The sequence below is a fragment of the Gouania willdenowi genome, chromosome 7 (assembly GCF_900634775.1).
Source record: "Gouania willdenowi chromosome 7, fGouWil2.1, whole genome shotgun sequence".
NCBI lineage: Eukaryota > Metazoa > Chordata > Actinopteri > Blenniiformes > Gobiesocidae > Gouania > Gouania willdenowi.
Window position 1 is genome coordinate 32,012,288 of NC_041050.1, and position 16,347 is coordinate 32,028,634.

Consider the following 16,347-nt stretch of genomic DNA (forward strand, 5'->3'; position numbering starts at 1 on the left):
AGGGTTAGGGTTCAATAGGTTTAAACATAAATGTACTGTCTTTCATTGTCACAAGCCCACAGAAAATAAGTGCATGGACCAGTTTTTCCAGGTCCTGCTGAGACATGAGTCCTCAAAGGCTGGATTAAGGCCTAAAGTCACATTATAAAACCTTGAGTTTTTAACGACACCCAGATTTTGTGGCTTGGTTGTGGTCGGTGAACTTTAAAATCAATCAATCAAGCGGTGCACAAAAAGAATCGGAATAGTTTCATTTGCCAAGTAGAGTTTAAAACAATACAAGAAATGTGACTTGGTGATGGTGCAAAAAACAAAAACAAACCAGAAACATAATAATAATAATAATAATAATAATAATAATAATAATAATAATAATAATAATAATAATAATAATAATTTATGAGGGGGTCAACTCAAAATTAAAAAAAAAAAAAATGTTTTCTTTTCTCTGCAACTATAGTTGTCATTTGAATAATTTGCATATGCATGCATCTACATCACTTTTTGTGTGTGGTTGTTCTGTGTTTATTTATTTGGGGTTTTTAGCACTCAATGAGGACCGGCCGGAACACTGTCTAAGTGTTACACTAGAGGGAGCAATGCACCTATTTTGAAAGCAGATTAGTTTTTCCTATTCACTCTCTCCATAGAGAGTGCAAATCGGTGGTTGGCACACATTCCTGTCAAGTTTTGGATTTCAAAATAAGGGAAATTTTCTGGTGCCCACTACGAGCCGTCCCGCCCGCTCATCCAAGCCCAGTATCCCTTGTATTTTAAGATAGGTGTACAAGAAATCTAAAATAGCCACTTTTCAACCACTTTCTAAATACAATTATGTGATTAAAATGTTGTAGTCCTACCTTTGTTGACATTGAAATGCTGTGAACATTCCTACTAGGGCTGGGCAATATGGACCAAAACTCATATCTCAAGATATTTTCTCAAAATGGTGATATACAATATAAATCTAGATAATTTTATCAAATAAAGTCTGATCTGAAAAACAATTCTGGGTTAAATTTGCTGATGCAAAATGCTGCACAGGAACATTTATTAACAAACAGATGCACAATATGTGCACTCATTAATCAATATAACTGAGCTTTACATGTTGTTCTGAGAAGTTAAAGCAGTGACTCCTAAAACTAATGTTTTGTTTCATATGATATATGAAATATTATAGTTTTCTATATCGCTAAAATAGAAAACTCGATACACCGTGAATCTCGATATATCGCCCAGCTCTAATTCTTAAATTACAAAACAGCCTAATGATCCTGGCACAAGTTTTTACAGTGTTGGACAGGCTATTTTTGTCTTTCACAGGCAATCCATAAAACCAACACATGAATGAAAAAGTTAAAAGACTCAATAAAGGAATGATAAAAAGCACATAAAATAGGTTTAGAAACATTAAAAGAGTTCAGTTTCCACAGCAGGTCGATACGCTGTTGGCCTTGTTTTGCAATAGCCTCTGTGTTTTCATCAAATTTGAGTTCAGAGTCAAATATTGTGCCCAGGTATTTGTAGGTGTCCACCATTTCCACTTTTTCACCATTATTGATGCTGGCTTCATGCTTTGGTGGGTTTTTCCCTCAAGTGTCGCCAGAACACTGTCTGAGTGTTACACTAGATGGCGCAATGCACCTATTTTGAAAGCAGATTAAGTTTTTCCTATTCACTTGTCTGTAGGTTTGTTTATTCTTTTATTTATTTAATTAATTATGTATTTATCTATTTTATTTATTGAATTTAGAATGATGATTTTAAGTATTGTATAAGGCTTTACAATCTAATAATAATAATAATAGCAAACATAACATTCCAGGTCCCACTTTCTGGATTACACTAAAACCATGAATAAACTCACTGGAGGACACAATTGTTATTACTGGGATGGTCTGGCTGAGGCTGTGTGTCCCCCTCTGAGGGTCTATACCAGGGGTCAGCAACCTTTACTCTCAAAGGAGCCATTTTGCCTAATCTCACCAGGATTAAAGTCCTTCTGGAGCCGGGAAAAAAAAAAAAAAAAAAAAAAACCTTCTCAATGCAAACAATAAAGTGCATAAAATTCTATAAAGTTGAAATAATGTCAAATAATTTTATGAGTTAATGGATTTAATTTCTTGCAACATATCTATTTTCTTCCAGAATAGTCTTTTTGTTAGTTTAGTTATCTTACCAGGGATTTCACTACAATTTAAGGTTAGCCACAGGCGCAAGTTATTGCACAATGTGATTAATTTTTAGGTTAACAAATTGTTTTTATCCTAATTTTATTTGAAGTTAATGTCATTATTCATCAATACCCTCTGCAAGAAATAATAATTAATTATTTTATTAAGTTTTTGAAAGCTACCGGGAGCCATTGCTAAAGAGTCAAAGAGCCACATGAGGCTCCAGAGCCGCAGGTCGCAGACCCCTGGTCTATACTATAGTGATTAAAATCAAACTTTGATTTGTGTGCTGGTTATCGAAGTTATTGCCACCACTGAGCAACAGGTGGCGCTGTTGGATGTGAGTGAGTTCACCACTGACTGAAAGTCAAGGTCACTGTCGCCATACCTGCAGGCCTTCATCACACTGATGGCCCAGCAGCTTTATTCTACCATGACTAACGGAATGAATGAGTAAATGATGGTTTCAGTGAATTTCTTCATTGTCAAAGGGTGTGACAGGATTATGAGAAGTAGATGAGGGGCTAAATAGAAGCAATTATTGCAATATTCATGAGAATATCCCCATCCATCACCACCAAACTTGTTCTGATCATGTTTTTCAGACGAACAAAGATAGTTTTGCGCACTGTTGCTTTTTAGGCCTTGTTAAAAGTTATTTTTGGACTCGTCACTATAAGAAGCCATTTGTTTTATTTCTGATTTCTTGTTGCATAAACACACGATGGCCAAGAGCCACAATATGGGTACACCTTCATTCACTTTTTGCGGAAGATACTAGACATGTATAACATTACAAGTAGGGGTATCCCGATCCAATATTGATATCGGTCCGATATATGCCAGAAAATGAATATCGTTTCTAAAATCTCTGATATAAGTGCTCCGATAAGTTTTTATTGTTTTTGTCCCGGCCCTCAGTTGTTCCCACCATATACTGACAGCAAAAAATAAATGAAGTGAACTATTGTTCTCAGTTTGAGTAACATCACTTGATCAGTCCTTTTCTAACATCCCACACTACAAAATAAGTAATAAAAGCATGTATGATTCATGCTGATATCGTATCGATCTCAGCATAGGACAATACTCAATGCTGCAATATCGGTATTGTATCGGAAATGAAAAAGTTGTATCGGGACATCCTTTGTAATTACAAGTGAGTTTGACAATTCCATCACTGATCATATTTGTATTAAAAGTTAAAATCGACATCCTGTCTCCTTCCTATATTAAATATCAATATGGTGAAATAATGTATAATCTTGTTTTCCTTGATTGAAATCAAATAAAATAAAAAGCAGACTTTTTGAGTAAATTTTGAGTAAATTAATTATATTGTGCCTTAATATTTCATAATTGCGCATGCGTACTTAAGTTTTGCTTGTTTGACACGGTATGCACGTGACAGACCTAAGAGGACTACATGTACATTCGGGTTGAACACCAATAAGATGAGGATTTTACCTCACATACTCCATAAATGATACTAAGAGAGAAATGATGTGCCAAAAAACGTGCCCACACCTGTCATGTGACGAAACAGCGCAGCGGAAACCCCTGCCTGCTCTTCAGCACGTACACATCTCTGCGTCATCATCCCTGACTCAAACTCTCCTCCTTCATCCGCTAACACTGATACTAAAGTGTCCTGTGTCTGTCTGCGTCTGCAGGTCCGTGCTGTTTGTGAACGAAACCACTGTGTGTTAAAAACGACAGTGACATTACATATTATGATCTTAATATCCATCCGCTTCACTCCACTCATTGTGAACGTGCATCTCCTCTCGTGCAGCCCCCTCAGCCAATAGTATCTCGCCGCCGCTGCGTCTCTTCCGGGTTCCGTCCACTTATTCAAGGTCCCAGCGTCACGAGCGCCTTCTCTGCTGCCCGCACGAGAGAGACGCACTGCCACAGCCAGCCATCTAGCTAGCTAACGTCTGCACTCACGGCCCTGCAAAGGTAACTTACCGCTCATATTTACACCGTATGTTTACAAAAAAAAGGTGAATGTTTAACCAGTGGTCGCGGAATGTTCTTCTACGTTCTGTAAAGTTCACAATGGACCCATGTTCGTCTTCTCTGAATGTCGTCTGTTCTCTGCGTCGACTCTGACTCTCTCTCTGTCTGCCTAAAGGCGTTAAATGTAAACTTTGTAGGGTTTTCAGTTCGTGGGGAGGTGTCTTTGCTGGTCCACTTTCTATTTTTAAACCAGACGTCAGTTGGTGAGATGTGTCCATTTAGAGCTGCATAGTGTGTGTGTGTGAGTAAGGAGAACAGGGCGTCAGGTTGCTGGTTCCACTCCCAGCACATTATAGTCTTATTCCTGTCAAGTAAAGATCCATTGTGTCGGTGCACTTATTGCAGTGGTGTTGCTGCATGTTGCCGCCTGGTCATTGGTTGCTGCGTTGCTACCAGTTGCTCGCAGTAGACATGGAGGAGGTGTGCCCTCCAGGAAGAGGAAATCTCCAGTGCAGCAGCACGACTTTTCTCTGCAGTCATGTCTTCTGCTCTGACTTATCGACATGTCTGTGTGTCTGTCTGTATCTACTTGATGCAGAATCTATGTGGTTTGCAAATCTGAGCATTTAAACATTTTCAGGGCTTTTTTTTTCTCCTTCCAATTTTGCATAATACACAAATCTAAACCATGCATAAATCATGGGATTACTTTATGTACCCTTATTCATCATGACACAAATCAATAATAGTTCGCACGTACAACATCACTGGAATACATTTTTAATTATTTATTTAGTTCTGGGAGCCATTTTGTGTTCCCATCCTTCACCTGCATCCTCTCCTTTTTAAATGTACAAAACATTTAAGAAATTAATCTTTTAATTATGTTAACTTTAGTATAGTTTCTTATTGAGACTCCATTTGGGGTTTTAAGTCTTTGGATTTGTAGAGAATGAAAATAGATTGTAAGTAAAGACCTGGCTGATAATTAGATTAAACATAACCCAATTTAAATTGCTGTCCGTAACCATCTAAATCTGATTAAACACAGCTAATCTGATTGAAATGGAGCCTTAGACTTTTTAGTTGGATCATGCAGCAAGATAATCACAAGTTTGGGTGTCCCGATAAAACTTTTTCGCTCCTGATATGATAGCAATAATTATTACCGCCTTCGTTATTGACAAATATCAATAAATACAATATCAACAGGAATCATACATACTTTCATGACTTATTTTGTAGTATGAAATGTTAGAAAAGGCTTGATTTAGTAATGTCACTCAAACTAAGAACATTAGTCAGCAACAGTAGGTATGAGGTAAAACTGAGCCATTTATTATTAACCAATGGGATACATACATTTTAACATAAATTATTCTACAATTGAATAAAATACATCTTAAAAAAAATAAATTGGAAGACCCTGAAAAATAACTTCAATACAAGCAATTGAAACAAAATACTACATTTTTAATGTGCCAAATTCCCTCTAGTTTAACTTAAACATATACATATTCTACAATTAAATAAATAATAATCATTATGTATTGGAGTGCTAATGTTGGAGGTTGAAATGTCATCCGATATACATCATATGCTATCATTTGCTGATATTGGATCAAGACACCATTAATCTCAGGTACTTAATCAAAGAGTTCATGAGATTCCAATGCCTTGTTTCTGGGGGGAAGAAACAAATCCCCAGTAAACTTTAGATTGAGCCAAACAGTCTAAAGTTTTTAGTCTGGCTTTTAGTGTTCTATGGTTTCATTATTCACTGTTTTGCTAAATAATTATTTCAGTTTTCATTCTTTCACTTTATTTTATTGTTTTGCTGTTTTTCTCTCTCGTTTTTTTATTTACTGATTTAAATAACGGGTCACTTTCCAGCACTTAAAACTGAATGTAAAAAGGACTCTGGAGACGCGAAGCTATAGTCAGTTTAGTCTCCTCAAAGGTCTTAAATGGGATTGTCTCTGAAATTGGTGCAATTTAACATTAAATCAGATGTGGAGACCAATACTTTCTATGGAGTTTAGGGCAGCTTTTGGTAATACAAAGTACAGCCCTGCAGACATCGTAGTTGTCGTTCGTTTCTTCTAACTTCTGACCTCCATTATTGGATTTTGGTGAGATAAGAAAGCTAGCATGAGATTAGACCATAACTTGGGAAATCACATCCGTGCAGTAGTGTTTGAGCAAATATAAGCTGAAGGACGTGTATTGTGTAAAGTCATCTATCCATTGTTCCTGAGGTTGGTATTTCCACGTCTTTATCAGGAGATGTTGCTTCATGGTTTTCCAACGGTGCGGTTTTGAAAGTGTTTTGTAATAAGATTTATTGAGTAAACTTGGTGACCCCACCATGGCATTGGCCACGCCCTCTTGTGACTAATATCTGTGGCGCTCTCCCTGGACACTGTTGTCACTTTCAACGAACAGATAACCATAGAGTGACCTGGGTTTGTTTGTTGTAACCTCAGACTGACTGTCTCAGATGTACGTACTGCAGCGGTTCTGGCGTCTGACTGCATGATGGTGCTGCTAATGGCCACACAGTAACACCTTTTGTTTTTTCTGCAGATCCAGAATCATGTCCATCCTCAAGGTTCACGCTCGTGAGATCTTTGACTCCCGTGGAAACCCCACTGTGGAGGTTGATCTGTACACCAAGAAAGGTATGTATAATCAATTCAGCTTATATTCCGTGAAAGCATAATTTTAATGCAGGTTCATCAAGAGCTTTGTTTTCTTTGCAGTTTTTAAAGCTTCATTTTAGAATCGATTACTTCTATCCCCTCAAACCTTCAAAGACCTGTTTTAACGGTATTATATTGTTAAAGCACATTAATTATTTGATGCAAATTATCTTCTTTCGTTTTTTTAATTTCAATCAAACCATTGCATTAAAGCATTGTTTTTCAGCCCTGGCGTCGGGACCCCATGTAGGGTCGCCTGAAATACCTAGTAATTGGCTAAAAAAAATTAAATAAAGAACCGTAGGTAAAAATGGATTAAAATTCTATTTTAATTATTTTTGTAATTGTTATTTTTAAAATACACATCAAACACAATACATATCAAATAACTGTCCTATACTTGAATATACTCAAATAAAATGCAGTATAAAAATATCTGAGGTGGCACACTTTAATAAACATGATCAAAAATGAATTCTCAAAAAATGTCTCTGGGGTCACCTAACATTTGTGATGTCATAATAGTCACGACCCGAAAAAGTTTGGGCACCTCTGCATTAAAAGAAAAGCTTTTAAAAACCACCTTTTTGAGTCTTCGGCTGTGGAAACATTGTGGTTTTGCTGGTGTGGTCATAGTTGCTGGTCCCACTTCATTGCCAGCTGCTGGCCCCAAGTGGATCAGATCGAATGAGTGTTTGAAAATAGCTACTGTAATATCACACTGCCACTGCCTGTGCTGCACACAGTTACTGTAAGGGTTCCTCTGAGCTCAGTGCTCATACAGTTGGTGTTTTGTCCAACCAGAGTATAGTATAGCTGAAGCCCTGGGAGTGGACTTATGGTATGGGCCTATATTTGGGTTCTTTGTCATATGCTAGGTTTTAATAAAGTGAGTGCACAGATGGTGAGCTCTGTGCTACAATTTGGCATCACTTTATTTAATCAACTAATGGCCCGAACTGCATCTGAAGTTTGTTGATGAGCTCAAACAGCTCAACCCCCCTCAACATGCAGAGAATGTTAATGAGCCAACCTGAATGGGCAATGACATGGAAAGGACTGGAACGAGCTACACCGCTTCCACTTCACCACACAGAAAACACAGCTCTTGTTGCTGTCTGTGGATGGTTGCTAAGCAGCCCAGTTTACTGTAAACAGTGCTTCTACTCTTTTGGACCAGACCAGGGTTGTCAAACTCATTTTAGTTCAAGGGCCAAATACAGACCAGTTCGATCACAAGTGGGCTCTAGGTTTTTAAGCTGGAAAACAATTTGAACATTAATGTGCCCAAGTTTACACTTCCAGTTATAAACTAGACAAAATAAGGAAAGCATCAATAATGTCTAAGCAATATGTGACAGATACTTAAATGCTCTTTGATTCATTTATTTTTTGACCAAAGTGTATTTAATTTGGGGAGATTTTGTGGAACACTTTGAGAAAACTTGTAGGATTTTGGAAAAATGTAGTTCTTTCAACAAAAATTTACAAATGAAATATTTGGTAATTTACACAATTATTCATGTTTTATCTGTAATTTTTATCACTTTCTCCTGTGGGCCGAATCGGATGCTCTGAAAGGCCACATTTAGCCCCCGGGCCTTGAGTTTGACACATGGACTAGACTTTTTGAAGTTGTACATGGCTATCTGCAGATGGTGAAGTGTGTGCAGCACACACAGTAGGGCAGTGGTAGTGACTGTGGTGTGTTTGTGCACAGTTAGATAACAGCTCAGAGGCAAATTATAAAGTCTACTGCACCCATTGAAGGGATGTTTTTACAGTGAATCCACTCGTGCTGATCATCTGCATGGTTTGTTTTACAGCGTGATAGGAATGTGTTTTGTTAAACATTAATCCTGCAGACAGTGTGAGGTGATTTTTGCTCCGTAGCCTAGTTGATAGTTATTCTCCCTGCAGCTGCAGCCAGTCGATGAGCTGATGCAGGTGATTAGATGAGGCTTCATTCCGGCTTGTGTTGTCCTGCTCAAAGCCCCAAATCCCATCAAGCTAACACCACTGAGCAAACTGAATGACATTTCTGCTCGCCAGCAATTTCTCCCTGCTGAATCAAATCCAAAATGGCTATACTCATGAATGGGGGAGTGGCTTGATGTTCTTCCACAAATGGACTGCACATGCTCAGTCGGCCACCCTCTCAGCCCCCAGTTACATCACAGGCCTCTGCACCACAGCCAGCATGCCTTCCTCTCCTCCCTCCTCCCCCTGACAGCATTACTGTAGCTGGGAAAGCCTCGATCTGATTGGATGAGTTTTACTCCAGTTACATCAATCTATCACTGGAGTACACAATGTTCAAACATACAAACATGCATCCATATAGGTTTCTTTGTAAAAATGTCACTTTTTTTCATTGTATTCATTCACTCATTAAAATAAACTTGACTCTCATTACTCCTTATTTGAAGGCACGGTATGATAATGGCAGCAATGAGTTCTTGGGAAAGAAATCCAATGAACTATACAGTTCATTATTGACATCAAAATAACTTTAGATAATTTAAATACATGGTTTTAAAATCAATCTTCTAAAGTCAAAGGTGTCGACAAATATTTAATTGCAGATTTACTAGCAGTAGGTTAAAGGCTCTTACCAGAAGATGGATGATGGAGGCAGGACCCAGCGTGAATGACTGGATAGAGGTGAAAATGTAGAATTATAGAATGAAAAAAGTAACTTTCTCCTTGAATTTGAGGTTAGAAATGTTCAGATCTCATTGGGCAGAATTAGTGAAATATATCAAACCTCAGACTTTATTTTTGTTGATTAGATGCATTAAATGGACACTCTTGTTTTTTGTTTCATTTTTTTCATACTTTTTTATGTACTGCATGACTCATTTTAATCTGGTATCATTCTTTCTGGATGTATATTGTGAATATAGTGACACTATAGCCTCCTTGGCTACCCCCCAAAATAGAAAGTCCATGTATTTGTAGTTTTTAAAGTTGAAACTGTAACCTAACAGATTACTACAGTATTTGCTTGATATGTACATGTGCTTTTAACCTTTAACCCATTATGACATTGTACTATAGCTATGAATTAAATTAAACTTGACTCTCCATTTATTCAAATGTATTAAATCATCCCTTTGTGTGATCAGGTCTCTTCAGAGCTGCAGTCCCCAGTGGTGCTTCCACCGGCATCTATGAGGCTCTTGAGCTCCGTGACAATGACAAAACACGATACATGGGCAAAGGTAAGGTGCCCCACCCCCCTCCCTCACTCTTAAATCCACAGTAACTCTCTGTTTTCACCATCTATATTGTCATTTCAATAGTTTAGCACCGTTTTCTGCCTCTAAATTCTTTTTTCTGTGATGCTTTATCTTCTCCGCTTGTTCTGTTAGGGGTCAAAAGAGCTGTTAAATATATAAATGAGTTCTTGGCTCCTGCGTTGTGTAATCAGGTAAAAAAAAAAAAAAAAGTGTGCCATAACGGAATGTTTCTTTGACATGTGGCCATGCAAACAGCATGCAGAATGACTTTGCTTAATATAACTAACTGTCAGGCACTAACGGGTGTTCACAGATTCTATAAAGATCCAAATGGCAGCACGTTAGGTCCAAATCAAAGTGAATAACTTTCAATTTGGCGCTCTGTGATCATCTGTGTAGCCTGTTCTGCATGGATGTCTTCTGTCTGGGTCAGTCATGGTCTGCTTGTCCCCTGCAGGTGTCTCAAAAGCAGTTGATCATATCAATAAAACAATTGCACCTGCACTGGTTAACAAGGTAGGACCAATTATTGTTTCCCAGTATAACTGTTTGCTAGTGTCCAAACCCTTACATCATGCTGACGTATAGGGACAAAATATTGCATAACTTTTTATAAGTGTTGTGCAGTAAAATAGTTTGAACACAAACTGTACAAATGGCACATCCGATGTTAACCAAAAGATCTGCGTAGCTTTGTGTGTAACTTTAACCTGTGATAACTAACTTGTCTGGAGTGTTTTTGGTTTTGTCTTTTAAAACCTAAACCTCAGTGCGTGTGTGTGTTATGATGAATATTTTGAATTGACTGACATGAGCTGAGACTGTGTTTATGAACCCAGGATGTGAATGTTCTGGAGCAGGAGAAGATTGACAAGTTGATGCTGGATATGGATGGCACTGATAATAAATGTAAGATTTCTTTTTACCCCTCGTTTTAAGTTTTTTAATACCATTCCTTATCAACCTTGCAGGAAAAGGCATTGTAGGCTTCTAATATATCAATAGCTGTTGGTCCATAATAAACTGTTTAAAGGCACATATAATGCATTGATTTTTTTTTTTTTTTTTTACTCTAGCTAAATTTGGTGCTAATGCCATCCTGGGCGTCTCCCTGGCTGTGTGCAAGGCTGGTGCAGCAGAGAAGGGCGTTCCTCTTTACCGCCACATTGCTGACCTGGCGGGTAACCCTGAAGTCATTCTTCCAGTCCCTGTGAGTATCAGTGTTGTAAATATTTCATGTCATGTACAGTTTAAAGGCATCTTGTTAATTTGACTAGCACGATGCCTGCCCTCAAAAAACTTCTCTTTTTGTTGTTTTTGCTTCTTAGGCGTTCAATGTCATCAACGGTGGCTCCCATGCAGGCAACAAGCTGGCCATGCAGGAATTTATGATCCTTCCTGTTGGGGCAAGCACCTTTAAGGAGGCCATGCAAATTGGGGCTGAGGTCTATCACAACCTGAAGAATGTCATCAAGGAGAAGTACGGCAAGGACGCCACCAACGTGGGAGATGAGGGTGGCTTTGCCCCCAACATCCTGGAGAACAAAGAAGGTGTGAGGGAGACACATTTAGAAAGTCAAAACCATGTGTTACTGTGAGCCTTGGCTAGTTTAAAAGTCTAGTTCAAGGTCTGCTTTCCTTTGTTTCTGCAGCAGCATAAATGATAACAATCTGTGTGGAATTTTGTTTTTTTCCCACTAGCACTGGAGCTTTTGAAGAATGCCATTGCCAAGGCTGGCTACACTGACAAGATTGTTATTGGCATGGACGTGGCTGCCTCCGAGTTCTACAAGGGTGGCAAGTACGATCTGGACTTCAAGTCACCTGACGACCCCAGCCGCTACATTTCTGCTGATAAACTGGGTGATCTCTACAAGAGCTTTGTCAAAGATTATCCTGGTGAGTCTCAACATTTGATCATTCGCCTGGATTTACCTGGACATGTCCTCTTTTCACATCTTGTCCAGGGATATTTTACAAATTAATGAAATTGTTTGGGTTTCCCAGGGACCTTGACTATATATAGGGGAACTTGTTCATTTTAAAGACCGTAACTGTTCTAATATTTGCTCGATCTAAGACATTCCACCAGTTTCTGAAAGTTAAGGAGTTGTGTTTTCTAAATCCAATATGTTGTCAATTCTGTAATTTTACTCACATGTGACGGAATCATTAAAGGCACAGTCTGCAACTCTCGGCCCCCTCTCTCCCCCTCCCTCCTCGCTGCTCTCTTGTCCTGCCTCCAAACTCCTTCAGAGGAGCTAACGTTAGTCCGACAGAAACATCACGGTAATATAACATGCTCTGTTAAAAGCATATTACTGCAGCGCTTCTCTCTCTCTCTCTATGGGCACACACCTTAGCAGCAACATGTGTCACTTACAGCAGCCCACACGGAGGTTGCTGCTCGAACATAATGTAAATCAAGCTGCAGAAAAGTCACCAATTCCATCTTCTACTCCTCCACACTGTAAAAAAGACGGTGCTCTAGCTCCGAGAAAGGGGTGGGGCCTGTGAGCAACAGCTGTCAGACAGTCCATCAAACACAATCCTGGCTCTGATTGGTTGTTTTTGTTCGGTCGCGGTGCATTCTGGCAATCTGCCAAAGGTTGCAGGAGCAGCAGAGGGCTCAATGAGCCTTTTTTTTTTTTTCACACAAACTACTAGTTTGATGTAAAGCTGTCCTTGCATAGTAACAGCTTTAGCAAATATGACAAATTCACTTTTATAACAGTTACAGACTGCACCTTTAAAGATGCCGATTTGTTTTGATGAAATCATCCCACACGAGGAAAAGAGAAAAAGAAGCAAGATTACGAGTGACCATATTAGTGGATTTAATTGAAAAGGTTATTTATTGAAGTATATATTAAATAATTACTAACTGTTCTGTAAGCAATACATTTTTTTGTTGGTTTTAATTTCTAGGAGATTTTTCTCATATTGTTTCAAGAGATTTTAAGGTTAATATGGTTATAATTTATAATACAGGTGACCAGTGTTTGGAATAACGGTGTTATGTAATGCCGTTTGTTTTTCAGTAACGGGGTAATCTAACTAATTACTTTTTATGCCGTTACAACGCCGTTATCGTTACTGAATGTTAAATGCAGTACTTTCCTTGATAATGAGTTATTTATATTATCGAGTAATTTAGTTACTAACGCAGTTACTTTTTTTGAACAAGTAGTGAGTAACTATAGCTAATTACTTTTTTAAAGTAACGTTCCCAACACTGCAGGTGACTGACTGGAGTCACCACTGATTTCAGATTACAGGATTTTATTAATTCTCTGCTGCCACCAAGTGGCCAGTAGTTGCTATTTTTTTAAAACCATTCAGTGATGGTGTAACATGACTAATTTCATTGTTTGTAACATTAACCTCTCTGCCGTTTCCATTCTTATAGTGGTGTCCATTGAGGACCCCTTTGACCAGGATGACTGGGAAGCATGGACCAAATTTACAGCCGGCACCAGCATCCAGGTGGTGGGTGACGATCTCACCGTCACTAACCCCAAACGTATCGCCAAGGCTGTGGCTGAAAAGTCCTGCAACTGCCTGCTGCTGAAAGTCAACCAGATCGGCTCAGTTACAGAGTCCCTGCAGGCGTGAGTGTCCAGTTCATTTATCAGTCTGTTCCAGTCAAAGCCAGTAAGAATAGGTTTAATGTGTGCCTTTTTATTTTAATTCTTCTTTAGATGCAAGATGGCCCAGAGCAATGGCTGGGGTGTGATGGTCAGCCATCGCTCAGGAGAGACTGAAGACACTTTCATTGCTGACCTTGTGGTCGGTCTATGCACTGGACAGGTTAGTCTGCGCTGACCTTCTTTCCTCTTATTGATTCAAACATGGATTAACAAATGGCACCCAGAGGTGAAAGTAGCGGATTACAACTACTCCTGTTACTGTAATTGAGTTGCTTTTATGGTTACTTGTACTTTTCTGTAGGGATATCTTGATACTACTTTGTCACTTCCGATACGATACCGATATTGCAACCTGGAGTACTTGCCGATATCAGCACGAATCATACATACTTTTAGTATTTAGTACATACTTTAGTGTGGAATGTTAGAAAAGAATTGATTTAGTGATGTTACTCAAACAGAGAGCAATAGTCAACAATTCAAGTTCACTTCAGTTATTTTTACTGTCAGTATGTGGTCGGAACAACTGAGGGTGGGGACAAAAACTTATCGAAGATTTTAGATCGGATTGGGACACCCCTACTTTTTTGAGTGCCTTTATTTCTTTGAAAATGTACTCAAGTACAAGCAAAATTACTAATTAAGTAATTTGTTTCTTTTTTTTTACATTTCATAAATTTAGTTAACGTAGAGCCTGAGAATTTTTAAAAATTTTGGATTGAATTCATTGATTTTATTTAAGCACACGTTTTGTTTTATACAGCTGCCTTTGTGGAAAATAAATTAAGTCTAGTCTAATTGTGCAAGATTTGATCTCTACTTTTTTAAGTTTATACACAAAATGTTTACTGTATGCAAGTGTCAAAGTGCAATATGTAACTATTGGAGAACTATAAAGATTTGCTACATAGCATGAACCTGTACTGCATGTTCATGCTATGTAGCCCTGGAATTTGTGGCATTGTTTGAAAATGTCATTATTCAAATTTTTTTCTTCAGATTAAGTATTGAGACAATTCTTTATTTTAAAAACAATTTAGTCTCCTTTCAAACTACAAATTATATATATTTTTTTAAAACAAAAGAACAGGTGGCACTTTAATTCCAGGAGGTAAATGGGGATTAATTTTATGTTTGAAATAAAAAAAAATCAAAACTTGTTTTGAGACTTCGATGTCATCAGTACTTTTTGTTTCCTTTATAAATAGGAGGAAAATCAGGAAAAATCATAGATTTTTGTTTGTGAGAAAATTGAAGATTTTATTTTTAGGCCATATTGCTTAGCCCTGGTTCCAATTGTGCAAGATTTGGCCGCTTAAGTTTATACATGAGATGTTTACTGTATGCAAGGGAACTGTAGCAAGATTTATTACCAAAACTAAATTGGGGGGGTGAAGATAAATAGTAACTTTTACTTTGCGTACTACTTGAGATATTTTTTACTTGGAGGATTGTTTTAAATATGACTTGTACAAGTAACTGTACTACAGTATATCAGTACTCTTTACAACCCTGATGACACTCCGCCTTGAACTTTGAAGTTCCAGATTAATCATGTGATTTCTCCCCCCTCAGATCAAGACTGGTGCTCCTTGCCGATCTGAGCGTTTGGCCAAGTACAACCAGCTCCTGAGGTAAGTTTTGATCATGAACCTAAACTATGCTTCTGCCCTGGTACATTAGACCACTTATACTCTGCTATTCCCTTTCCCAGGATTGAAGAGGAGCTCGGTGCTAAGGCCCGCTTTGCCGGCCAGAACTTCAGGCACCCCATTTGAGCTGGTCTTCCTCAGCGGGCCTGTGTGTGTTCATTGCTCTTAAGTACCCCTCATATAAATGCCACACTAGATTGCCTGCCCTGTTCGGAGAGAGCTTCTTCTGATAGCACTGCTGAAACCCAAGGTCCAAGTCTGTGGCATTAATGGCAGCAGCAGCACATCTGTGCAGCCACAACTCATTCTCAAACTGTGCTTTAGCTCCTCCTCGTTGTCAGTTCCTGTGTCTGTGTAGTTTTGTGAGAGATTTATTTAGCTTACTGTGAGCTGTAGTGATGCTGTTCCTCCTATGCATATGTCAGCTACTGTAACTTTAGTAAAGTCTTTGCCCTGAGAGGGCTAGCAACACTGTGTGCAATGTTTCGTGTCTCAGAGGTCCTGTGTCGCTGTAAGGGATGGCCGAAGTGCATAATAAATAATATAGTTTCAAGTGTGGTGATAGTTTTTTACACTTTACAAACACGACAATGTTTTTTTTTTTTTCTTCTGACATTCAGCGTGAACAATTATACTTAATATGACTTTATAGCTTCTCTGTAGATAAATGACTGCCTCCCACCTGTGTGAAGAAGGTGATATAATCTGATGTATCAGGAGGCAGAAACATGATCCCAAAGCAGCAGGTAGCCACTACTATGCCTGTGTAAAAGAATTCAGCATTTGGTTGGGCTCTATCCCAGTTCTGTTTAGATGAATGAGGATCTATTAACCAGTGATATGAAACCTCAGCATTGCCAACTGGGCTCATGCCACACCAAATACTTGTTATCTTGTGTGAACTTGCTTTAGTTGTCCTGCTAACACCAACGATATAAATTGTAAATCACTGGTATAAAGGC

General features: G+C 38.4%; 1 protein-coding gene across 2 annotated transcripts; it reads left to right on the top strand.

Moving 5' to 3' along the window:
* Nucleotides 1-3,871: 3,871 nt before the first annotated feature.
* Nucleotides 3,872-15,938, top strand: eno1a (enolase 1a, (alpha)). 2 transcript variants are annotated; one of them, XM_028452677.1, is made up of 12 exons: nucleotides 3,872-4,139; nucleotides 6,726-6,820; nucleotides 9,970-10,065; nucleotides 10,216-10,274; nucleotides 10,923-10,992; nucleotides 11,160-11,293; nucleotides 11,412-11,634; nucleotides 11,785-11,982; nucleotides 13,493-13,694; nucleotides 13,785-13,893; nucleotides 15,309-15,367; nucleotides 15,448-15,938. In XM_028452677.1, the coding sequence occupies exons 2-12, from the start codon at nucleotides 6,736-6,738 to the stop codon at nucleotides 15,509-15,511; spliced, it is 1,299 nt and encodes a 432-aa protein (XP_028308478.1). In that variant the 5' UTR covers nucleotides 3,872-4,139; nucleotides 6,726-6,735; the 3' UTR covers nucleotides 15,512-15,938. The 2 variants fall into 2 exon arrangements, with proteins under 2 accessions (XP_028308478.1, XP_028308477.1); XM_028452676.1 differs by lacking the exon at nucleotides 10,216-10,274 and adding an exon at nucleotides 10,541-10,599 and having other exon boundaries at nucleotides 3,873-4,139.
* The last annotated feature ends 409 nt before the right edge of the window (nucleotides 15,939-16,347 follow it).

Bases quoted from the DNA above. Each gene is read 5' to 3' on its own strand.
- eno1a (XM_028452677.1), top strand. From the start codon at position 6,736: ATGTCCATCCTCAAGGTTCACGCTCGTGAGATCTTTGACTCCCGTGGA. The intron at 10,275-10,922 runs GTAAAAAAAAAA...TTATGAACCCAG, and splicing joins CTCCTGCGTTGTGTAATCAG to GATGTGAATGTTCTGGAGCA. The intron at 13,695-13,784 runs GTGAGTGTCCAG...ATTCTTCTTTAG, and splicing joins GTTACAGAGTCCCTGCAGGC to ATGCAAGATGGCCCAGAGCA.